Source organism: Phyllopteryx taeniolatus, chromosome 22, assembly GCF_024500385.1.
Source record: "Phyllopteryx taeniolatus isolate TA_2022b chromosome 22, UOR_Ptae_1.2, whole genome shotgun sequence".
Lineage (NCBI taxonomy): Eukaryota > Metazoa > Chordata > Actinopteri > Syngnathiformes > Syngnathidae > Phyllopteryx > Phyllopteryx taeniolatus.
This window is the reverse complement of record NC_084523.1, coordinates 6,129,475-6,154,940: the sequence shown is the minus strand read 5'-3', so window position 1 is coordinate 6,154,940 and position 25,466 is coordinate 6,129,475. Positions and strand designations below refer to the sequence as shown.

The following is a 25,466-nucleotide window of genomic DNA, read 5'->3' as shown; positions in this document are numbered from 1 at the left end:
GTGCACGCACCAGGAGCTGCACAATGTCCATTGAATTGAAGAGCACAAATTGTTAAAAACGGTTTCATTCTTTACATTCTATTCAAATGTCTTTACTGTATGTTGTCTTTTTATATATAAAGTCCAATATAAAAATGGCTATTTTTCTTATTAAAACACAGAATTAGTTTTTTTTTGGGGGGGGGGGGGGGGCTGGAACAGATTAATGGGATTTCAATCCATCTCAAGTCACCACTGTATGTAGTTTTAATGTAGTTCCCTAAGGTCACCATAACACCAGAAACACATTTAAACACCATTCGAATTCAATACAGCTCTCATTTCTTTTACATTTAACTTTATCACCAATTTCAGGCTACAATGGCAATCCTCTCTCTCCTCCACTGTGCTCTTCAACCCTGTTCTCCTCACAGCCTATTTTTTCTTTTTTTCTTTTTAGCAAGTAGCCACCTCGGGAAACAAAATCAAAAGTCATCTGAACAGAAATGCATTAACAATAGCAGAGGCCCTTCGATCAATACGAGCGTCTACGAGGCATTAATGGGGTCCAGAAAACGGAATCCAGTTGCCGGTTTTCTATGGCTTCGACGTGGTTTGTATGCATGTCATTGTATGCAGGGCAATAAAAAAATAAAGCTACAGGTGGTTTGAAGCCATAAAACACGCCTTTTGCACAGTGCATGAGCCTGAGCATTTTAGGGGATATAGTACGTCAACAAAAGGAAAAGGACGCCTTGCGTAACCTCCGTTTGCGTCACTAAGAAGCCTCCCCAGGGATGGTTCTCGAGTTAAGTGCATCGCTCAAGGGGATTCTGATAATGTTCTCTTAAAGCGGCCAAACATGGATGGTCAAACTTACCAGTAAATTGCCAAAAGGTTTGATTTCATTTGGATTCTTCCCCATTTTTTCCCCTCCATCATCTTCCTCTTAGCTTTTGAAGTCCGTTGACAACAGACCAAAGAAAACATCGCACAATGACAGTGGCGCTTTCTGGCATGCGCATAATGTGCGGCCCCCGTTGTGGAAGAACCCTCTGTAGGAGACGACCGCCACTGCCTATCGATGTTATTTTAGAGCAATTTTTACCACTTACTGCTCCCCTTTTCAGAATGTACACTGGCAACAAAAATTTCCAACAAGAGGCCATATGGCCTTTTGTCACAACTGCCTCACATAGCCGCATTAGCCGCCCGCGTTTATCGTCGCGAGTCAAGCGGGCAGAGTGCAATATTGTTCACGATTGTAATCCGCAACACAGCAATTGAGAAGCATACATCTGTACTGTAGCGAGTGGCTCATTTGTTCTGAATAAAAGAGACGGCAGAACCGTAATTGGGTCTGGAAACAAAGCGTTCCAAAACATCGTTCGACAAATCATCAAAAGGTGCTCGAGCTGGCCGCCGAGCGACGTGACGTAATCGAAAAGCCAATTACCCTAATAGTCCATAAATAACACCGAACGAGGCATTCATTTGGTGACTTCCACGCACAAAACATGGCTGTCATTATCTTGGACAGCGCAGCTTTCCATCACCAGAGCAACACACTTGCTGCCTGTTGGCTGCAATGACGATCACCCAAAAGTTTGGCTTTCCAAACTCATCGCAGATTATAGAATGTGATCAGCAGCATTGGACGGGAACACAAGTATGTAATAGGGGAGTGTAACGGGAGTCGCAATGGATTTCGTCAACGGCTTCGGCCAGTGTACCAATCGGGTCCACTTCTAGCGACAAACTTCGCTGTTTGTAATGTATTTTGCTAATAAGAAAAATAGCATACTATAAGATTGTGCTTTATAAAAGCCTACATTAATGACATCATTAAAATAGAATGAGGAAATTAAACATTTTTTGCTTCAATTCAAATGGACATTCTGCTTCTAGTGTGAGCGCCATGGCCACCTTGGGGCAGTATAATCCAGACATACACGTGAAGGAGACGATCAAAATTGCACAGTAAGCCACAGTAATCAAATTGACTGGACAAGTCCAATTAATCTGACCTCGACAAACAAAGCGAGCCGTGAAAGTAACAAATTGTAGCCATTTGTTATCGCTATAGTTCCCAGCAGCCGTGCGCGCGCCGCGATGCGAACATTGCGCTTTGAGCATGCCGTGCGCACGCCGTAATGTCACCCAATGAGAATTTCTCTGGAGCGAGGAGCGAGTGCATCATCGGCATTTTGCAAGAAAACGCAATAGTGCCTGGAGACGGCTAAATGAGGGTTGCCCTTATGAGAGACGCCAGTGTGGGGGAAAGCCACCGTTTCTAGGGATTGCATCAGGTGTGCGCGTTTTTGCGCAGCCCTCTTCTCGCTGTCTGCAGCCCAGTAGCAGCTCGTCACGTCTGGTAAATTGTCACAAATGTGAGTTCGCTTTACCCGCGCATGTAACGCACGTGGATACTAAATGCGGGACACCGGCTTGCGGCGGTTTATTAAAAAGCACGTCACATCTGTCCAAAGGTGAAGTTGACAACTGTACAAAATGCCTCCAACTTTCATTTCTCTGTGTTTTCAAATCTTGAGTGTCTGATTTGAATCTATTGAATCCAAGTGGATATTTATGAACCCAGCTGCTATCGGCGTCAACAAAAAGGGCCTATTATGACAAGACCTCTAAAGGTGAACTTTTGCATCCAACGCAAACAATTCCAATCCAAGGTAGAGACCCAAGCTAATGCTCAACATCCTTTTTAGAATGCAGTATATGGAATATTCATACATCTTTGTGAGGAATAGCAAGAATAAAAAGTGATAGGTGAACAGAGCGCATGGTATGTCTTTGTCTTAAGCTATTGCATCGTTCCACAAATTTTATTTCGCTCTCAATGAAGACGCACGATGAGGAGACCCGAGAGCTGAACTCGGCACAAGGACACAAACGAACATCTCACCTCTTTCTGCCTTAAGGCCATCGTTCCATCATTTTGTGATTAAATGTGTCGTTTCTTTCCTATTGACGTGCTAGTCATTCAGTGTGTGGTCAATGCCTCGGGCAAAAAACAAAAAACTAAACAAAAAAAGTGTTTGGCTAAACACCTAATCTGGTTCTGGTTTTTTAATGAGTATCATGGTTAGTATTCACAGAGCTTCCAATGTTTAATGAAAGTTGCCTGATGATTGCATCTTTTTTTTTTTTTTTTTTTTTTTTTTTAAGTATTATATAGGCAAAAGTACCTAGAGCGATGTCTTGAGATGTGACTACAATTCTTCAAAAAAGATATTTCAAGGCGTTTGCCACTCTCAGTTGAAGTTTATAGTCAAAGCAAACAGAAAATTACACCTGTATTTGAAACAAGCACGTAGCTTTGCCTTGGTTCAATTCCGTTTAGCTTAATGCTAACAAACAATGCAAAACGCTATAAACGGGCGAACCAATAGCATCAGCGTTGCGGTGTATTAACCATTCGAGCAACGAATATTTGAACACAGCAAGACGTATACTGATGTAACAATACTCACAGGCATATATTCTCTGCAAACAACTAATATTACTGCGGCTGACTGAGATGTGACCGTCTCGATCTATGCCCATATCCTGCATTATACTGCCCCCAGGTGGCCAAGAAACACACTATATCCATTGAATTCGTGCAAAAGTGACAAAAACTGCGGAATTCTTTGCATTCTATTTAATCATCTCATGACTGTACATTTTTATTAAGTAAAATATAGAGTACTATTTTTCCTCATTAAAAAAACATTACAGTTTTGATTGATGGCATTTCCCTTCATTTTAATGGGGAAATATGATTTGAGATGCAATTGAATCCACTGTGTATTTGTCAACACAATGTTGGCTATTGTCAAGGAGTGACGGAATTAAAGATAACCATGTTTTATTCAATTTGTTTTTCCTGTACTTCATTGCATTGCTCGAGGGCACGACTGCAGTACTTGGGACTCAAAGGATTCCCAATTTTTACAAGTTTCTCATCCCCAGGTGGGATTCAACCCAATAACCTGATAGACAGATACACCTCCACTTTTAAAGTGTGCACGTTTCCTTAAAAACAAACAAAAAAACCCAACAAACAACAAAACAAAAATCACAACTTTGTCAATTCCATTCAAACAGACCAACCCGTAAATACTGTAAGCGGTGAATAATCCATTGTTCTGCTACTGTGGCCAGCGTTGCTTTCAATGCAACACGGCGCCATTAAATTGGGTTTAGTTAAGTAAGCCGATTGAAGAACACTGACTCGCGGCAGCACCTTGATGGATGACTTTATGGACCGGCGTGCAAACCGCATGTGATTGATGGCTGCACGGATGACAGGCCGGCCAATGATTTGAACCAGCTCCTTAATTAAACATCATTTAGCTGCGCAAATTCAATTCACACCGCCTCCGTTTTGGCCCATTAAATTAAGCTGCTTTACACCCCCCTCCCCGAGTCAAAAAATATACACACCACTTTTTTGTTTATCACACCCACTAGGAATAAATACAAGGGGAATTAAAGTGGCCAATCTTCCGAATAACACACACAATCATTTGAAATGGTCATGAATACCTTTACGGTGATTGGTTTTTCCGGAGATGTCAAGTTCATGACAGGCTGGCAAGTTGCATGCCCGCACACACCTCAAGACCTAAACTTTTATTACTTTCTATTTGACTTGTAGTGCGCGCACACACACAAGCTGTGGCTGGAAGCGTCCAAGCTTACATGCCACACCAAAAATGAATAATCAATCGCAAAACAATAGATGAGGATCAGAGGAAGATTCAGCTCAAAGTAATTAAACGGTGACACTGAGGAAATATATCGATACGTCACATAAATAAGAATACATTGCATCATTAGTGACATTTTTGTTTAGGAACCGTGTGTAAAATAATTTGCTATCATTCGGCCAGTGAATGAGTTTATGCGTGGAGGGTTGTGGATAGCATAACAAAAGGGGGAGGAATGCAGGCCAGACACGCACATCGGGTTTCTGACAGTACTCAAGACAGTTGACAGGGTTTCCAAAAATAAATGACACAATAGCAAGTCTGAAGGGATTTGAGTCATACAAAACCATATGTTGACTAATACAAAAAAAAAAGTATTTTTGCAGAAGTGTAATCCAAGAAAGGGAATTAAAAACAGTTGAAGCCATGTAGTCATTCAAGTAGATGACTATGTTAACATGGTATGTATTATTGTATTCAAATAATTCACCGGGGGCATTCACCCATAAAAGGTAACCGACACCCGTCGAGTTGGCAGACCTCGTGGGGGTGTTATGAAACTTCAAGGTTACACAAAGATCGGTGGAGGGGTAATTTATGGGTGTGATTTGTATCTTTACATGAGGCTGACATTCCTCAGTGACTAATCTCCACGACAAAATTTGCAAATAAGCAGGAGGTGTCCAAAAGACTGGAATTCACTGCTCTGAATGCCACAATCCTGACGTAAGCATTTAATATATATGACATGACTTATGGGTATATATTACCGGAGATACAAAGAGCTTCAATCAAATATTCATGAGTCATTCATATTATGCTGAATCGGGCTGTGTTTACACCCCCCCGTGTTTTCCATTTAACTTTATTCTCCGTTACATCTCGCTTGCTTCGCCGCTTGTCAGCTAGCAAACAGGAATGTCACGCTGAGGGATCGCCTGTTTGATGCCAGCCAGCCATCCCACGCAAACGCGCATTCGTCAGAGCAAAAAAAGGGCGTGGCGCAACACAATCTAAACAGCCGGATGGGGAGATGCCACATTGAGAAAAGTGGAGGTACATGAAGGGAGTATACAAATAAAGCAAAATCGGTGCAGTGAGAAAACAGCCTTGGGACGTGGAAGAGAAGGGGCAATTTACAACAAATACCTCTTGTGATGATTTAGCAATAAAGTTCACTTTGACTCAACCATCGTTTTAGTGGGATAAAACCGATTTGTTGAGTCTTTACTCCAGGGCTGAACAACCCAGACAGCAAGGAAAACGACACTCAGAATGACAACATGAATACAAGAATCGTGTCCATAACATACCAATACTATATACATCTATTTTGGAACTACAATATCCATAGTGTTCAGAATTAATCCATCACATCCTGCCAACATTACACGTGCTTTTGTTTCGCACCGAATAAAGTTCAGCTGTTCTTGTACGCTTTTCCTGACATTCCCTCCACTTTGACTAAGGCCCCAGTCCCAGTTGAAGAAAAACGGCCCCAAAGCACGATGCTGCTACCACCGTGCTTCCCTGTAGGTATGGTGTTTGCGCCAAACATAACTTCTGGACTTCGGTTAGGGAGATTAAGTACTTTTTTTTCCCCCCCGACGTAAGATAGGTCTTGCCACCCTATCCCATAGCCCCGACACGAATACGGGATAGATTGTTGTCACGTATAGAGCCAGTACTTGCCAAAAACTCCTGCGGCTCCAATGTTGGGGTCAGTCTTTCGGCAGCTTCCCGATCCACTTTTCTTCTCGTCTTTTTTATCAATTTTGCGGGGGATATCCTGTTCTTGGCATTGGTATTTGCTGTGCCATATATTCTCCACTTGATGATGGCTGTCTTCACTGTGTTTCATGGTATTTTTAATGCCTTGGAAATCCTTTTGTACCCTTCTCTGGATTGATGCCTTTGAATGAGATCCCTCAGATGATGTGGAAGCTCTCTGCTCTACCGTGACTTGTAAAAAAAGACTACTTGCACAGCTGAACTTTAGTTGGGGTTAATCAAAGGGACTTTAAATCAGGAATGATGTACTTTGGTCTAATTTTTTTTATTTTATGATTTTATAAAGCAAAAACTTGACATTTAAACAGGTTGTGTGTAGACTTTATATGAGCCCAGTGTACATCCATTTGTACTCTCCTGAAAGCCCTCCCAAGACATTTCGGTGTGTACGTGGGCGTTTACGACTGTAGTGATCGATGGGATGTTCCAACATCAAAGCATAAAGCAAACACTCAACCTGTGCGCACGCGTGCTCCATCCAGGCACGCGTGGCGGCGCCTTCCGCATCAATCGCATGTGAAGGAAGCAAAGTAAGCACGTCCTCGACGGGACTATGACAAAAGATAATTTGGCGGCGGCTAAATGGCACTTGAGCTCACAGGGGCGACGACAAATGCGAGTCTGTGCATGTGTCGCTATCATTGTCTTTGGAGATGGCCATCTGTCTCAGTGCTTCAGTTCGAGGCTTTCATAGCCCGATAAGCCCGCTCCCCTCCATACACCTCGTTAGCACACGCTTGATTTGCAGCTAATTTAGAGTGTGCGGCACGCACACAGCATCCACACTGGTAGTGCCGGTGATTGATGGGAGCATGGATCTTCTTGCCAAAGACATACCTACAAATTTGGAAGCATCACTTGACAACTAAGAATCGTGATGAAATACAGTGGTGCTTTGAAATAAGAGTTTAATTCGTTCTGAAACCATGCTAGCAAATCTAATCAATCTCATCTCAAATCTCTCACCATTGAAATGCATGGAAACGCCATTAATCCCTTCCAGCCTCCCCCAAAAACAAATGTAACTATTTTTTTTTATTTTTTAAATACAAATAAATATTGTACTTTCTAAAAACATACATTAATGGCAAATAGAATAAAAAAGAAGCCTTTGTCACACATTGCATCAATTGAAGTCATTTTGCTGCTCCTCCTGGTGCGCGGCCACCTGGGGGCAGTATAAGACTGACATACGGATATACTGTTCATGGAGGCTCAGCTCCTCGCAGAGGATAAAGACAACATCACTGAGTACTTTTATAGTCTTATTTGTTGCTGCGCCTTTTGTTCAAATAGCCGTTGCTTAAAAGGTTAAATATGTATATATGAGCGGTATTAGAAAATTGACGGATGATATACGTGGTGTTTCCATTGTGTTATCATTAGCATGAAACTAGCAGACTAAAGGGTAAGTAAGCTGTGGCCGTGAGGTTGTTTTCAACACACAACACAGTTCTCGTTTGATGTGTATTTTGACAGTAAACTTAAACTGGGAGAGGCCAACACCTTTACGCCACTTTTTTTGAAGAACTGCTCACCATTTGCCAAAGTGCTGCTTGTTGTGAATTGAGTTGAGTTCACTGCCACCATACAGCGCTTGCATCTCAATTTTGCACGCACAAATAAAAGCAAAACAAAACAGGCCGCATCTCTAAAAACTCTCAAGTCAGGTCGTTTGTATCTCAAGGCACGACTGCAATGGATGTAATCCAAATTGTCATTTCCCCCCCTCCATTAAGTGTTGCTGAATGACCTCTAAGTGAGGAGTTATTGTTCCCATTAACGCAGCAGACAACACTGCCTTCTGTACATTTTGGTGACATAGCACGCACGTCATTCTCAACGCCGCACCTTGACAAATGCTTTTCAAAATCACTCAGTTGGAAGCGCTGAAGAAAACATCTATTTTAACGAATGATACAACTTTTGTTCGCCAAATTCACACTAAATACCAAACAGAGTTGCGTTGTCTTCACTTTTCTACCAATTACAGTGCTACTTTACAAAATGCCACAAAATACGAGCGAGAAGCTTTCATGTAAAAATGATTTGATGGGCCGCGCTGGACACATTAAGTCTCCACTTGACTTTCTACGGCCCCTGTGGCAAAGCATGATGGGATTAGTGAGGGTGACAGGTAGGTGGGTGCAATGTTTGTGACGGGACCTGGGGGATATCAAAAATTAATGCGCCTGACATCTGTCGTGTTGGCAGATCCCGTGGTGATGTTTTCTCTACCCTGACGATGATACGCCACTGAGAGCAGTCGAACACTTGTAAGCTTGTAAGTCAAGGTACCGCTATGTAATTGTCTTTTTTTTTTTTACTCTATTAATCAAATGGATTCTGTTTCATAGTACCTCTTCTCTTTCCACTTATTGACAGTGTGTTTCAGTGTGCTTCTCCCTCAGGCAATAATAAATCATGGCCATTTCTCCATATGCTCGCCATCAGGTGTGTCGCCGCGGTGACCTTGAGCAGAAGGGCCCCGCCAATTGGCTTCCGTGAGTCGATGATCCGGAGGTCGCAAACTCCGCCGCTTGGAATTAATGGACTCGGCTGTCCGACATCGGGGCCCTCGACACGTGCTCGCCCGCTTGCACAAATGCCACGGCAAGTAATGGATGGTCAATGGGAGTCGCAGCCCTTACAAACCTAATTACGTGAATTAATGGCGGCCGTCAGACGGGGATACCCGCTGTGAGGCACGCACGCACGGAACAGGATTTACGCTTGATATTACAGTGAGTCATAAAGACGCATTGGATAGCATTGCTGACTGTACTTTAAGGCACTTTGAGTTGAGCTATAGTCACATGTAATGACACACAGCTACAGCTTGTCAGCACAGATGGGTTCCACCTCAGTTCCGGTGCTTGGCTTTGTCTGGAATAAGCTGCAAGCGTTTTGACACGACTGCAGAAAATTCAGGTCGAAGCGCAGATGCCAACAAACTTACGACAACATGGCTATTGCGTAAGATACTGCCAATAAGCTTTTTCAGGGTTGGTTCCCCTCCCACCCCCAAAAAAGAAAAAAAATGGGGGAAAAACTGACACAAAATGGGGAAAGAAAAAAATATATAAATAAATCAGGTGTCATTAGCGACGCTGACTCACTGCTAGGCTCGAGTTGAACACCGGTGGCATTTTTACACGGGGACTGTCGTTCGCTGCGTGAACATTTCCCCCATTTCTCTCTCACGACCGCGACACACTTTCTACTAACTACACCGTATTACATACTCTCCCTCACAATTGACGTGACAAGCCGAGATTCATCACCTAATCTTTTTCTACTCAAATCCAAAGAGATGCAATGACGCCATCTACCGGGATCACTTGGTCATTAAAGTTATTTACAAAACTGAATTTCAAAGACAACCTGGGCGAGACCCTGTTCCACGCCTACCTGTTGGAAAAACGTACTTGACGAATATATATCTCGGTGGCAGTAACTGTTGAATTCCAGTTGAATATAAACAGCGCCAGTGAATGATAAATGCGTAATAGCCCATTCATTAATGGCTAATGTGTTCAAATTCTCATAGTGCCCATATAAAAGACGCCGGTGCGGAAGTGTCTTACCTGTGCATTTCTTAAGGATGCCGGGTCGTTTACCGTGCATGCCCAGCTTACAGTTGAAGTTCTCCTCCCAAAACTCGGCAAACCAAACGTTCCGTCTGTTGTTGGAAAGGGAGCGGCTCCGGAAATAGCGGTCAAAGGCTGTGAGAACATCAAAGACTATTAATGATGCGACACGCTCGACTGACGAGCTGTGCCATTGAGGTTAGCTGGTATTTAGGTTTCTATATCACAATGAAGCTTTTTAATGAGCTCTGTCCATGTTAGACTAGAAATGCGTGGTGATAGAAGACCCGAATGCATCCCCCACAGACATTCCTGCAAAACTGCAAAGATCCATTGACAGCTCACTCCGCTGGGACACCGTCGGAGTGTGAGTGAAACCAACTGTGGAGGGCGGCGAAATCCCTGGAGTGCATCAGACTGACGTCAGACGTGCTGCGCCATGCTTGACTTGTGGTAAACGCTGACAAGAGCTGCCTTCATTAATCTCCTCGGCTGTCAGGGTAATGCACCTGCGGAGCTCCTCTGGAACGCGGCGGGAGTTTTACTCGCGGAAGACGGGATTGACCGACCGGGTTGATAGGATTAGTAAGAAACTAAAATATCAAAGATGTGCAATTTACAATGCTTTGGACATTGTTAGGTTTAAGACAAAGCTTGACCCTTTCTAGCTTAGACTGTCTGGAAAAAAAACCTGGCCCTGGGATCGGAAGGGAGCCGAAGGTGACCGAAGTTTGGGCCTCGGCAGCGGAGAAGCGCTTTTAAGCGAGGCGGCCAAATCCCCAAACTGCTCTGGGCCGTAGCTCCTGATTTGATTTTTCCTCTTAGAGACCAACACAGATTTCCTCATCCGTCTTCCTTGTGTTCATTTCCTAGGTTGTTGCCTTTGTGTCCCTCTCAGCGTCTGAGGTCTAATAGAAAGCCCTATCTGAGATGAATTTTTAACAACTTAAGAAATGTTCAGCTCGCTACTTTCTCACACTCACCGTCCACAGATGCTCGCTTGGGAAGGATGGTGATGGCTCCCCCTGCCACCCTCTCCTGGCCAATCACGGGGGAGATCTTGGAGCCCCAGCTGTCGGAGCCCACCCACAGGAAGTGGCCCGTCTGGTTGTTCCTCTTTGCTGCATCCAAAACGCGCCTGTTGATGAAGGCAGCACACTATCTTACCCACAAAATGGAAAAAAGGTGTGAGGTGTCAAACAAATGGCTACAAAAGCAAAAATTTGAGTGGGCGCGGAGACAGCGGGACACTTGTCGGAAGTCAGCACGTACCGTATGTCGTCCTCGTTAGCGAACATAATGATGGCCCTGGCGTTGGAGGTCTCCAATAGGCGTCTAATGATCTTGTCAAACTCCCCTGGCTTCGGCTCCCTTGGGATCTTCAAGGACTGTGCGATGCAAACTCCACCTGGGACCAAAGGAGGGAAAACAATGCTTGATTGAACAGGTTACTTGCTTTATTCATTTAAAAAAACATTTAAACTTTATTTTTTATTTTTTTATTTTTTTTTTTAAAAAGGCTTTTGGGCGTAAGCTTTTCCATTCATAGTTCACTTTCAGAAACCAATATATGAAGGACAAAAATACAGTGCTTTGAAATTCTAGACAGGGAAGCAGTAGGCCAAGCCAGAACAACTTGCTTCCTAATGAATGGCAAACAAACGGCAACATTATAGTGCTTACTGTCTGTGTAGATTCTAACTCATCCAGGTCATGGTCATCCGCAAATGTTGAACAGAATGTCGTAGCCTTTGAATAGGCGCGTGGCACAACACTGACGAGCGGCTTCTTTGGTTTCAGTCAGCAGTTCTTTCACACCACAAGAAGGGACATTTCTTCTAAGATAACTACATCGCTCTCCAACGTCGTGCCATATAATGCCGACCATTTTTTCCCCCTTTCCCATTGCCAGCGATAACAATAAGGCAAATCATATTTGACGTATTTGTACATGTCATACTTAGGCTGTTTTATTAGCTCCCTTTTATTGTATCATTAGCCCAGATCAAGGTGTGAAGGTGCGCGTTGGTGTCGGATTATTTCTGTGGCACATTAAGCCTGCCACATTCTCAACCTGTGCGCAAATCTCCATGTCTTCCATCTTGTTTGTTTGTGCTGCTGAATGAGGCCATTTGTTGCGCATGTGTACAGTGTCAGCTTCGCCGCGCCACTTCTCTTAATCGCAAGTCGTACGCATGACGGCCCGCGAACACGTGCGTGCAAATATTCATTAGCGTCCACCAACTCAAAGCCTCCCGGGATGGTTCCGAGTGATGATATTGTGTGCAGGCGCCGACACCTGAATACTAAAAGCAAATACTTCCTCCGAATACTTTTGAGGATAATCGCCTACTTGACGTGCACTTTTGTATTCATGGGCTTGCATTGCAAGAATATGGGCGGTATTAGACACACGCACACATGCAGGAGCATTGGTGCGTTCGGCGTTGTCCTTGGAGCGGTTTAGAAGTGATTAAGCCAGTTTGTTTGACTTGTATCATCAGTAACTGTCCGCATGCAGCGCACACTTTCCACACATCAAATTAAGTCGCAGACAAACCGGAATACCAAAGTGCGTCTAAATCCTCAAACATTTATCATCATTGGCGAGAGAAGAGTTACTGGACAAAAACCGACTGTCTTTCTTACGTGCCTGATGGGAAATAAAAAGGGTCCTTAGACAGTAAGCGATATGACCTTCAAATACAAATGTAGGATACTTTTTACCTCATAGTTGTTATTCAATGTTACAAACTACATCTGTGTTTTTAATCAAATTGCTTACGAGTTAAAATTTTCGTAACTAAGCAATCTGCTCCAAGCTTACGTGATTTGAAAGGGTTCGCGAAATCAAGAAACAAAGCGGCTTTTGTAATGTGTTTGGAACCGTTCCCCCCCACCACATATTGCGTTGATTATAAATGTTTTGTTTTCCGTGCAGATTGCGCGGATGATGAATGTCTTCATTTGTGACGAGGTGCGTCGATCACAAAGGTATCCGGGAAGAGTCAACGCGACGGCAAATGTTTTGGACGCGGTGAGGTTGTGGAAACAATTGCAATTAGCATTGAAAGCTTCTGCTTCCTCATCCACATAGTATGCAACTATATCACCAAGTAGTTTGTTGTCTTTGTATTAGTATTTCCTTTTATTTTGCTTCGTTTTACTGTGCTGTCTGCTGCCAGGTCGGCATTGCGAATGACAATCTGCTCTCAATTGCCTTACCTGGATAAATAAGTTAAAATAAATAACATTTCTTAGTGGTGTAAAACTGTCAGACAAGCATCCTATTCCAAGTACAGTATTTTCACATTAAGCTTTGTCCTAGTACAAGCCACTATATTAGCCCATGCAAAAGCTCACAGCAGTTGTCTCACTTTTGTCAGGAACAGGATGATTGAATTATTTGCGCTCTGCATCCGTGGAGCACCACAAGCTCTTAGCTTATCTCTAATCACCCGATTACTGAGGCTTCAGTGGGGAATGGATTGTGACTACATTGTAATTTAGCCACATTGTGTCTGTTAATTTGCCAACTCGTTGGCCCGTGTGCGGGCTTGAAAGCGACCTGTTCGCGGGCATTCATATGTTGGAGGCGACACTTGCACCCGTCCCCACCAGACTAAAACAAGTACATTTTCACGACACAGACATGGGAGTGAGTAAAAGAAGTCATTGCAATCAACGGTCTATTGTTAAGAAGGCCTTATACGAGGTGTGCGACTTCGCCCGCAACACCGAGACAATGAATGGCTTTCGGGAATTTAGCTAGTCGCTCTTTGATGAACCCGCCCACAAGTGACAGAAACGCTGTTATGACAAGCTCTCCCCTCGCTGCCGCCCCTTTAAAATTCTGAAATGTGCTGCTGCTTTATGTCCATTGCTCGGGGCGCTGCAGCGTGGACTTTAGCAATCAATGATTCATGTGATTGAGATTCTGTGCGCTTCTCCAGGAGTGCGTTGACGTACATTGCGCTTGTTGTGTGTCCAAACTCTGACTCAATTTCAGGTTTTTGTGGATTAAGGTTTGTGGCAAACATGTTCTGCTGCTCCGAGTGAGTTTAAACATCTTCCCTGGCTTGCATATCACTAAAAAACACCCAAGGACCCTCTTCCCATGGAAATGTACATCCTTTAATTAAAATATGACTCAAAAGATACAGGCCTCGTTGCCTGCAGTGGACATGTCAAATTAAGATATCGCAAATCCCAAACAGACCTGAGGTGAAAATGCATTTTGCAGTTCAAACGTTACAGACACCCAACATTTCAAATCATCCTTCACTACATTAAATTATCCAACTTCAATGAGTCCATACCTCAATAAATGGTTCCAGTTTGTTGTACATTGACGGCGATTAATAAAAGTGGCTGCTTTTTGTCGTCAAGTTGATAGTTGAGACGAGAAAGAAAAGTCAACAATTTACATCTTAGGGGTTGGCTCCATCTTCATTTATTAAGAGAGATGACAGGCTTGGCAGTATTCTACTGTACTGATATTTAAATACATCAATAGCCAGAGATATTGAATCTCATACGGACCTCTTTCAACTTTGTCGAGTGTTTGACGGAATGAGTTTGCGGTACAGTTGGAGGTTTAACATCTGCTATCCGATACGCTGTGCGTTTACGGTGCGCGCACGCCAATTTGGCCGGTCTGTCGTCACCACGAGTCGAAGAGTCTAGCTCTCAAGTCGGCACTTCTTGAGGTCTGACGTGAGCCAGGTGGGCACCTACTTTTATTGACCATTGTTTGAGTGTGGTATTTCAAACTGGTTCCAGCCTCTCCTTTAGAGACACGCCACTGTGCGCTACTACACGGTATCAAACATTATACACAGAGTTTATGCTGGCTCTCGTGTTGCCTGACATATCCAGAACCACTGTGAGGAAAAGCATACTGTAAACGACTGGTCATGTATTAGTTTTGTTCAGGAAGTGAACTTGGTCATCGGCTTTTGAAACGTGATAAATCCTGATCTGGCTTGCCTTTTTGGGGGTGAGGGTCCAGTGTAGGATAGGGTTAGCTGCATTAGCTCCAGGTGAGTTTCTTTTCTCTTTTCAGAAAGAAGTGACTACACACTAGATGTCAAGCTCAATCCGTCAGGACCATGAAATGGGTAGAGGATTGATTTGTTTGGTACTTGTGCACTTTCATCGCATGCAAGTCATTCTGATTTTCATTTCATGCACGTCCCCCCTCAACACCAAGTTGCTTGAAGGGCCATCAATTAGAAGCAGAGCCCAAACAAGGTGGTCTTGGCATCCACCATAGAATTCTAGAGGCCAGTCCCAGTCTTCTGAGACTCAAATAACACTACATAGAAGTGAGAGCCATCATGTAAACGAGATGGAATTCTTAAATTAAGTTTACAAATGCAGTCTATACGTGGACGGACCGCGCGGCGTCAGACAGTGGCCGACAGTCATCTGACCAGCGGCCCCTTTTTTGCAATCAATGGCAAGAATCCCCGCAGGCTTTCCTTTAGCTAGACGGCGAGCTTGGATGATGAGGACGGGGGATATTGCGGCGAGAAGGCTGTGTGGTGGCAATGGGAAGGGGGAGTTGGGATGGAGGGATGAGGAGGCAACAGTAGAAGATGAAAACTAAAATGTATGAGGTGAGGGGGGAGAAGATAAGCAAGGCATGATTGGATGTCAGAGCACAGATAAGAAGCACAAGGTCAACGTTAAGCTGGGAGATCACAAAGTGAGAACATGTCCTCTCGCTCCAACACCCTACGTTTCTTCCCCTCCGAGAAGATTTCTCTACTTTTCAGGCAATTCCTTTACTGGCACGCTCTCTCTCTCTCTCGCTCTCTCACACACACGGGCGCGCGCACGCACACACGCACGCACACGCACGCACACACACACACGACACACACACATATACTAGCTGGCAGTAATCAGACATCCAATTACTGCCTGGACCTGGGACTAAGGCCGTGTGCCAGTATGTGCATGTACGGCACTATATAGATGTTGCAGCAGTTTCTGGACAAACACCAGCCGGGAGAGCGTCAGAGCCTCTTCAAGTCCCCGCAGGCAGGGACCGCTAACCTCCGGCCAGATGAAGGCGCTCGACTGGAACTCTCATTAAGCTAGGGAGAGACACGAAAGAGCTATTGATGTTTATCTAATGTGTGTGTGGCATTTGTTGCAAATTTAAAGTTACATTATCACAATGCCTTGGCGCCATCTTGTTTGTGGCCTGAACGGGCTGGTTTGGGGTAGGACTCGGGATTCGGCGATACCGGTATCCGGCATCGTGTCCAAAGTGTACATCAGAAAAATATCGGTACTCGTAAAAATTCTCAGATACTGTAGACACCGATACCACATGACCAGCCTGACGTACCTTCTGGGAGCAAATTACGCTCTGCGAAATGGACGAACTCCGCTCAGGCGACAACACGAGCCCCCGGTTGCTTGCTCCGCTTCACGTGCACAGTGGTGAGTCGAGTTTCTTTGATGGGCCACAAAAGTCGGAAATTAGGTGTTCATATTCTGTTCGTGTTTTGTATTTTACCGTGTAATGCGCTCATTATAGGATCTGGGATCATTACGAGCCCAGGCTGTGACCAGTTTCGCCTTTAACGTAAAGTTTTAACGGTTAGCACTTTTTCCGCATTGAACTTATTTGCAGCCGTTTGTGTGTTGTGCAGATGAAACTGTGATGGAGGGAACCTTTCTTTGTTTCTACATTATTATTATTATTATTATTATTTTAAAAATCCGACTGACTTAATTAATTCTGGCTTGCTGTCATGTTTCCGCGTGAGGTGCGTTCGCGGAGACAAATTGTGTTTATTTCTTTCTGTACAGCATTCTTAAACAGATTACTAGGTCAGTTACCATGACCAAAATACCTGGCTAACTACCAATCACAGCTATATGATGCAGAATGACAAAGTTTGACCAAATCTAATGTGCTTTACTCAATGATGAGAGTATTCCATTACGCTAAATGCGGTCATTTATTGCAAGTATGCGGAGACGAAACCACACACAGCTGTTACAGGCCAGGCCATCACAAGAAACTTGCATTATTGTATGTCACAATTTTGTTTGAGCACATGCAAGCACGCACACGTTTAACAGCTTATCATTATCCATCATCTTGAAATCGGTCACCCGGCAACACGCAAAGAGCCGATGAAGAAGTTGCCTTCGCCTGCATGTATGAGACAATTACGCCATTTGCCAAATAAGACGCAGCACACTAGGATTAAATATTCAACAGACCCTCACCGATACGTCGAGACAGTGTGCGCGCAGCTGGCCGATCAGACGGTCCATCCAATATTCAGCCGGTAATTTGTTTCTATTAGAATTTTCCAATTATGCTTTGTGAATAGCAATGACTGTACAGAACTTATTGTTGCCGATACCATCTGTGTGGGCAAACAGCATGCTTGAATGGAGAGGAATATATTACCGGTATGCGCCTTGTGTGTGCGCGTATGTGCGTGTGTCCAGCACGGTCTTGTACACCTGGCGCAAACGGGGGTTGTTGTGCACGCTATGCTAATATAGCGCCACGGTTACCTTACATGGATGGGACGGTTGCACAGTGTGAGCATTTTCTTTTTTCAAATTACATTTGGTGAGTGGGTGTTTTCATGCTCTTATACAAAAACATTAGGGCTTTTCATGACCTATTTCCATTGCGGCAACTGCTGTGGCATTGCAGAACACACACAGAAGGCTGCTCTATTGGCTGTTTCGGAAACTAAAATCAGAAACCACCAGAAATGTCATCTGAATGAGAAAAAACATTTCAGAGAGAGAAATGTGTCAACACATGAATTGAAGACTCCAATGGCAGTTAATGTAACAGCATAGGCGTTATGCAGATATATTTTCACAGTTCGCATGTACGGATGTGAAGATCTGTATTTGTTGACGGTTGAGCAGGACATGATTTCAGCGCATCCAACGGAAACCCCCACAGCAAATGAGAGCGGAGACAATGGCTTGATTTTCCACGATTCTGAAGCCTTACTCCATATATACTCTGCCAGTTTATTAAACATTCAAATTTGGCAGGGTCAACAATCTTCCTCTGTGGTAGAATGCATATTTATGTTCACTTCATAGGGACCCGGCAATATCAGTGTTGACACATTCCCATACAATATACAGGTTTCTTCAGTGTAAATATAATGACTGCCAGCTCCTGTTAATGCGTCACTGCTTCGGCAAAGCTCGTGCAGAGATTGGAGCGGATCAATACACCTTGCGCATGAAGTATTGTTCAGGTATTGAGCACGTTGGCCCGAGGCTCTGCTTCTTGCAGTCGCACTATTTCTTCAGCCGAGAGCTTCGGCGCTTTTCTATGGACCCGCGGTACTTGCCAAATGACACAAAGGTTGCCGTCTCCTCTGCAGCCGTTTGCATTTCGCCACCCCGACCGCACTAGAGCTGGAGGAGCACTCCAGTCGGGTTGTGTCACGGGGAAATGATACGAGCTACAGGAAATGGATGTGGCACGATGGCAATTCCGAGCTGGCGTTGCCCAGGCAAACGTGGAGCACGCTGCACGGAAGAGGCACTTCATTTTCATAATCCACATATGCTGCCAGCTGTAGCACAATGGAGATTGGGCACAATAGCAAAGTTGATGAAACTTCTTTTGCATAGCTGGCTCAGTGCCAGGTTCAGCTATTACGCAATCATGTGCAATAACAAAAAGCACTAATGTCACAGTCGATGTGGATTTGCAAAGACACCGCGAGGCCTTGTTTTTACTCTCCATTCCTCTTAGTGTGTTCCAAGAGAATGTCTCTTTCTCTCTCTCTCTCTTACACACACACACACACACACAGCAGTGCCTTGAGATACAAGCTGCGATTCAGATTTTTATTTATTTTGTATTTTTTTTTTTTACTTTGACTTGCGAGCCTCAACTTAAGATGCGGGCACTGCGTGGTGGCAGTGAACTCAAGTCACGTCACAACAAGCAGCACTTTGGCAAATAGTGAAAAAAATCTCCAATAACGAGGCTAACAAGCTGTTTATCGCCGCTCCCAGATGAAGTTCACTGCCTAACTTCACATAAAACCAAGACAATTACTACGTGCATTTAAAACAACCCCATAGCTTAGCCTTTCAGTTTGCTAACTTAATGCGAATGCTAAATAGAATCTATTTTACAGTGCTATAACCCTTCAAGCAACCAATTGGACAAACGTAGACAGACAATGTAACAGTACCCACGGTCATGTATTTTTTATCCTCTGCATAGATTGACTAATTAGTGCCGTACTGATGAGCTGAGACGTCTCAATGAACAGCATATCCGTCTGTCTGTCTTATAGTGGCCCCTCCTCGCCATTCAAAAGTTGGTTTTATACCTGAAACCCTTGTGGCAGCGCATTTCAAGCAGTACAAAGTTGGAGGACAATGTGAGAAGTAGAAAGCTTCCTGCTCCATTAAAGAACATCAAGTGTGATTTGTCTCTCTCTCTCCTGGATGCTCTTTGACCCAGTAATCCAGGAAGTATGACTCTTATGTGCTCCTCAGTGGGGCCCCCCCATGTGGCTCAGGGCCAATCAAGTGGCCACAAAACACCGTGATTTGAAAGGGTGTCAGTACGCAGGCATCGATTTTGCCCTGGCGTCTTTAATCCTGCTCTCGGTCGCCGTCTTTCCTCTCAGTGTCCGCACGTCTGCCTTCTCGTGTGCTCCTCCCTCCCTCTGAGCACTCTCCATCGACTTCCTAATATCTACCTCCGCCCCTCCCCTCTCTAAAAATTACATCTATCGATCAGGTCCTAGAAGGCCCTCGCAACCAACACTCTACAATGAAACCTCAGCAAACCTTATAGTGTTGATTAAAGCTGTCAGAAAGAACCTAAGCGCAGAGGAATACAAGCAGTACCAGGGGGGAATGATGCTTTGCCAATATCCCCTTTAGTTAGAGAGTCTTCCTTCCAATAAGTCTCTTGTTGACATATACACAGGCATGCTCTACCTCTCAGCTCCTCTTCATCCTTTCATTTTCTCTCTGTTTGACAGCTTCAGCTGCATTAAATGACCCTCTTGAACTTGCTTAATGCATTTCCCGTGAGCCACACACCTTCCTTTAGGTCTTTGGCGGTGTACTCTTCGAGGCACAGCGCAAGAGCAGCAGTCACAAGTTGTCACCAAAGCCAGTCAGCCTTAAGTTAGCAGACATTTACAAGACAAAGCTCGGAGTTTTGCTTAAAACGGGCAATTCCCTTTATTTTGTGTTAGTTTTACTGTAAGCTTCAAAGCACAAGTTTATGCTTATTGAAGAACTGTTCGCTATCTGCCAAACTGCACACTCAGCGAGGATATAATAGTATAGTATATGGCAGCCTGGTATTGGGTGTCGTAGTTGTTTTACCAATAAAAGTACGGACCGACAATAGTTGGGATAGAAGGTAAAATAATTGTATTTTAAATTCTTTATTCTTACGTTTCAATTGCATGGGGACAATCCACTTTTTTGTAATTAAAAAAAGTTAGTCAGTGTTTAATTTTGCAAACTTATTTGCATGTTCATTTCATCCATCTTTGTAAAAAAAAAAAAAACATTTCCAGCCATATATAAAGTATTTGCGCTACAAAACCAATATATGAAGCCGCATAGTGCAGTTGGAGTAGTGCATATAAAGTGTCAAATGGGCGCGAAAAAAGACATCTATTTCAGACACTCCATCTGCATCGGTCAATAAAAACATTACAAATACAAAATAAGCCAGAGATCAAGTGTGACGTAAACAACAACAAACTCTTTAAGCACATGCAGGAAAGGCTTGGGGCGCTTTCCATCACTGGGCTGACGTGGAGGCCTCGGGAGGCTAATGTTCTATTAACATTACATTAACAGCGAAGCTGGTGCACAACAGATCGACACGGCTGGCGTATCAAGTGTTTCTCTTTCAATTACGACGATGACAGAGCGTCCGCCGGCAATGGAGTCCGGACATTCAAGAGGAGGAATCCTGTGAGGGAGCCCGGGAATTGTCTGCAACTGATCGGTTAGGGAGTCATCTTTGAATGCACCACACGCCGATGAAGAAATGACGGTGATGCAGAAACAATAGATTATTATTTGTGAGCCCTTATTACCAAAGCGCAACACAAGTTGCACCAGGTAAGGCTTTCAAAAGCCGCAAAACCCTATTGTAAATTTAGTAACACAGCATCTGAAACTGCACACCGATTATCAAATGAGGCAAAGAACAATTTACACCCGTTTGTGATATGTTTCACACTTGTGATTATACAACCGAGGTAAAATCCAATTTAGATGCAAAAAAAAAAAAAAAAAAAATTATTCACCGAGCAATTTTCTGTGACAATTTAGGAACGAGCGCTCATTGCAAGTTCCAATCCTAATGACTTAAATTCCCCCCAAAGTAATCAGGTCAGACTATTTATTTGTCTTCCGACTTGGGAGACATGGAAGTGCAGCCTGTCATCAGATATCAGGAGAAAATAAAAGCAGAAAGTTCTTTTTAGGTCTTTAGGTTAATGCCTGGATCAGACTTCAAGATTTTAGCCACGTTAGTGGGACAATTTGCCATCACAAATGATTTTCTAGATCGGAACCCACATCATTTGTCAATAATCCACCAAACGATTTGGCCCTATGATGCCAAAATGAAAACCCTAGTACGTTTGATTTATTGATTGATTGATTTATTTATTTAAATATCTGCCGTTGCACTCGACCAATAGGGTTGCTTGCGTCTTGCGATGACGCTTCGCCTCCCTTCGTCGCCGTTGTCAACATTTACGAAACCAATGTTTACTACAACTTTAGAGGATGAAACAACAGAACGCTGGCATGATAATGGACAAATGTTAGTGCTCGCACCAGCTACCCATCTAGCTAGCTACATAACGCAATGTGGCCTGCCTGCTTGAGGTATTAAAAATACGTAATTACCACCTCAAGCTCCTTGAAGAAAGGAAAGCCCAAGCCCAAGTTTTGTTTTTAATTATCGACTGCAGCAAGAAAAGGAACAAAAGTAAGGCGCGACTCCCTCCGCCAGCCAACAAAACGCTCCATCGACTCAACTAATTCAGCGCTCAAATGTAGCCTGAGGTATTTCGACCAGAAGGACAAATTCCACACAGTGAAAGTCCAAAAGCTGTTGACGTGGCATATAATTACAGACTTGATTAGTGCACTTCTCTTTATTTGGCTTTCTACTTAAGGATTAGTAAGCGCTAAATAGAAATGTATAAGGCCAACTGCTGAACGTTTTCAAAAATTTGTATTAATTATGATAATGCAGAGTACAAAAAGCCAAATAAAATCTTTCAGCTCATTTTTCATGTTATACTTAATCTTAATGATCCCCCCTTGGAACATTTTCATGTTAACTTTTTTTTATTTTTATTTTTATTTTTTTAATAACTTTCATCCTGTTCTCCCCACATTTGCACTTCTCGATCAATTTCCGTGCAGTCTATAGTTGACCGACCACATTTTAATGCATCGTGGGACAATGACTGAATGCATGAGAAGACTAGTGATGAACACACTGAAATTAAGATGAAAAACATGTTTAGCTCAATATTGCAGGACGCGCATACGCAGATGACTGCCACCGGTTGGTCAGGTGGAATTAATACATCTAAGAAGATAAGTCTGGATAGTCTGTGGCATGTTCAGGTTGCAAATTAAGGCAAACAACACAAACCTCTTTTGTAACCTTGAATTTGAAGTGCAACTCCACCCTGGAAAAAACACCACGAGGAGATGGTGCAGTTGAATACTGAAACATGCCAGACATTTAAGCTCTTAACAACAAATTTTGACCTGCACAGCAACAACTTCTGTATATATAATTAAGCAGTTTTTCTTTATAAATGTGGAAATAAATGTCAATTTTTAACATCACAGAGAACAGTCGTTAACCCTGCCAAATTTGAATGGTCAAATACCAGTACTACAACCTGGAAAATGGATGCTACTTCCTCTAGCATCTTTATTTTCTACAAATGACGTTTGAGTCGTGAATATATATCCACTTAAAGCCTCTAGTGGCGGGAATGCATCAGTTTGTCACAGGGCTTTTCCACAAAGCGACAATGAGGCGCTCTAAAGTGGCCACAGCAGCCCAAAGACCCGGGCCACACACCGGCTGTCAAGTCAGCATTTTTTGTTTTCCTTCTTTCGCTTTTCCGTCTCTCTCTGCATGTCGTCCGCGCACTCATGGCCGACAATGAGGCGCTCTAAAGCGGCCACACCAGCAGACCATACAAAATGATGAATTTCTGCGGTCTAGGTATAGCTAGGTGGTTAACTACACTTCGCAATTGCGGCAGATAACGGCTGACGCGAACAAATCCGCTGAAGTTCTTATATAGTGCGGGCCACTGATAGTGTGTCACTGGGCCCTGTATTAGCCACTACCCCAAACAGTCAGGAAAACAAATGGTGGAAACCGCTTAACGCTGTAGCGCCACAATGACGACACAGTTCTGTCTTTGAACATTTCAAAAATGACCTTCAAAAAAGTATAATGGAATCAATAAGCTGATCAGAAACTCATTCCAAGTCTTATTGGCAGCCTCCACAGTGGATCAATGTTCGGCTTCCCAAAGGAGTGGAACCTGCTGCTGCAAAGGGAGGATAAACTGCATGTTTTCTTCCAGTTCCTGGAGGTGACCAGCTGCACCCATACCTTTGTAGACAAATTTACCATATATACAAATCAAGCAGCAAGATTCCCTCAATCATGCGCTAAAGCATATTTTCCACCCTCTCCCATGTGGTTTCCCATAAAAAATTCTTCCTTTTTTACTTCAGGTGTCCCTCGGGCGACTCCTATTGCTTGTAACCAGCTGGGTAGCTGTAGGGCAGTAAATAAAGTCGGGGTGGGGGGAGATGCTGTGAAATGGAGGAGGACAGGTGGAAGAGTGGAGGTAGATTTGACAGATATTGTAAAAGACAAGATTCATTAAACATTCACATTGTGCACTGGAGAGCCCTGCAGGCTGGCAGTAAAAGTGTGCAGGGATTAAAGATGGAAAGAGAGGAGGGAGAGATGGCAGGCAGGGTTTTGGGAGGCGTGTAGGTGGGGAGTTGGGGTGTGGGGGCGCAGGGGTGAAGATGCCAGAGGAAGCAAATTACGTGGGGGGAGGAATAGCAAAAGGTAGGGATTTAAATTGGTGGAGCCGAGCAAAGATGATGGCGGTGGGGTTTTGTGCGGGGATGCAAAATGCAGCGGGCGGTGAGAGAGGCACACTCACAGATGCCAGAGAGGAGAAGGAGGAGGAGGAGTGACAGTGAAGGAGAGAGCAAAAGATACCGCGAAACAACTGAGGGAACAAAGTGGCAGCGCTGGAGGGAACGGCTGACTGTTGCCGTGCCATTAAGAGCCAGCTGGACGCCACTGGAGCCCCCAACACCCCTAGAGCGGGCTTTGCGTTATTACCTGCAAACACACACACACACACACGCACACAACCTCCTCTTTGCAACATGCTCACGTATGATGAGGATATTTCCTCTCTCTGGCTCGGAGCAGAGAACATGAACATTTACGAGCCACGTGTATTTGTGCATCTGTGTGAATGGCAAAAATAAATAGCTTTTTGAGCACAGTTGTGGGATGTCTTTCCACAAAACAACATTTCATTTAGATCCTTTTTGGGGTAATATTTTAAATTTATATGGCGAGCACGGGGTGAGTGATTACATCTGACTCCCAGTTCTAAGGTTGGGGTTCAAAACTGGACTGTTCATACCTAATGCAGAACTTTTTGTGGTTTCTGCACTGAAACATAAGCTTGGCCCTCCTCCTCGCCCCTTCAAATGCCGGTTGTCCACTGGAGACTCTCTCTCCCCACCCACATCCCACTTGAACAAGGCAATGTCTTAATCGGGACTCGCGGTGGCTTCTTGAGCCTCTTGCACTCTCTTCAAAGACATCCAATGTACAATGACAAAGAAACTCCAGCAAAGGCAGAACTCATCCTTTACTCATTTATTTTAATGACTTATTGATTCATCACTTACCAAGATAGGAAAATGTGAGATAACTGTGCTTCTGAAGCTTAATAAACGCCATTTTAAGGATCCCAGGCTGAGGATTGGTATCTTTGAGGATAATTTGGCTTAATGAGATCTCGATACGATTAGAAATGTCCTTGTAGTCGTCTCCATTGCAGCCTGTGGGGAGATGTGATGAAATTCAGCAGGCCCTTCAAATCACTTCACAGCCCTGCTTCATCTCCTCTCCGCATTGCACTCTTTTGTTTTAAATCTCTACATCTGCATTTCTGACACCAACTCCACCTGTCGCTGCCGTGTAATACCGCCTTTCGCTCTCCCTCGCATCGTTCCTTCGTTGCCGCACGAGTGGCCGGCTCTCTTCGCCTCGCGTGTCGCCACCCGTCCTCCCCGC

At 44.0% G+C, this 25,466-nt stretch overlaps 1 protein-coding gene across 8 annotated transcripts in view; it reads right to left on the bottom strand.

The window, feature by feature from the left end:
- Positions 1-25,466, bottom strand: part of grm8a (glutamate receptor, metabotropic 8a) — a 125,016-nt gene that overhangs the window by 25,412 nt on the left and 74,138 nt on the right. For 7 of the 8 annotated variants that reach the window (XM_061761478.1, XM_061761479.1, XM_061761474.1 and 4 more), the window contains exons 4-6: positions 11,342-11,477; positions 11,053-11,207; positions 10,067-10,204 (exon numbers count right to left, since the gene is read on the bottom strand). In XM_061761478.1, coding sequence (XP_061617462.1) covers positions 10,067-10,204; positions 11,053-11,207; positions 11,342-11,477 — 429 coding nt within the window. The remainder of the gene's footprint in view (positions 1-10,066; positions 10,205-11,052; positions 11,208-11,341; positions 11,478-25,466) is intronic. The other variant, XM_061761473.1, reaches the window with a different exon arrangement.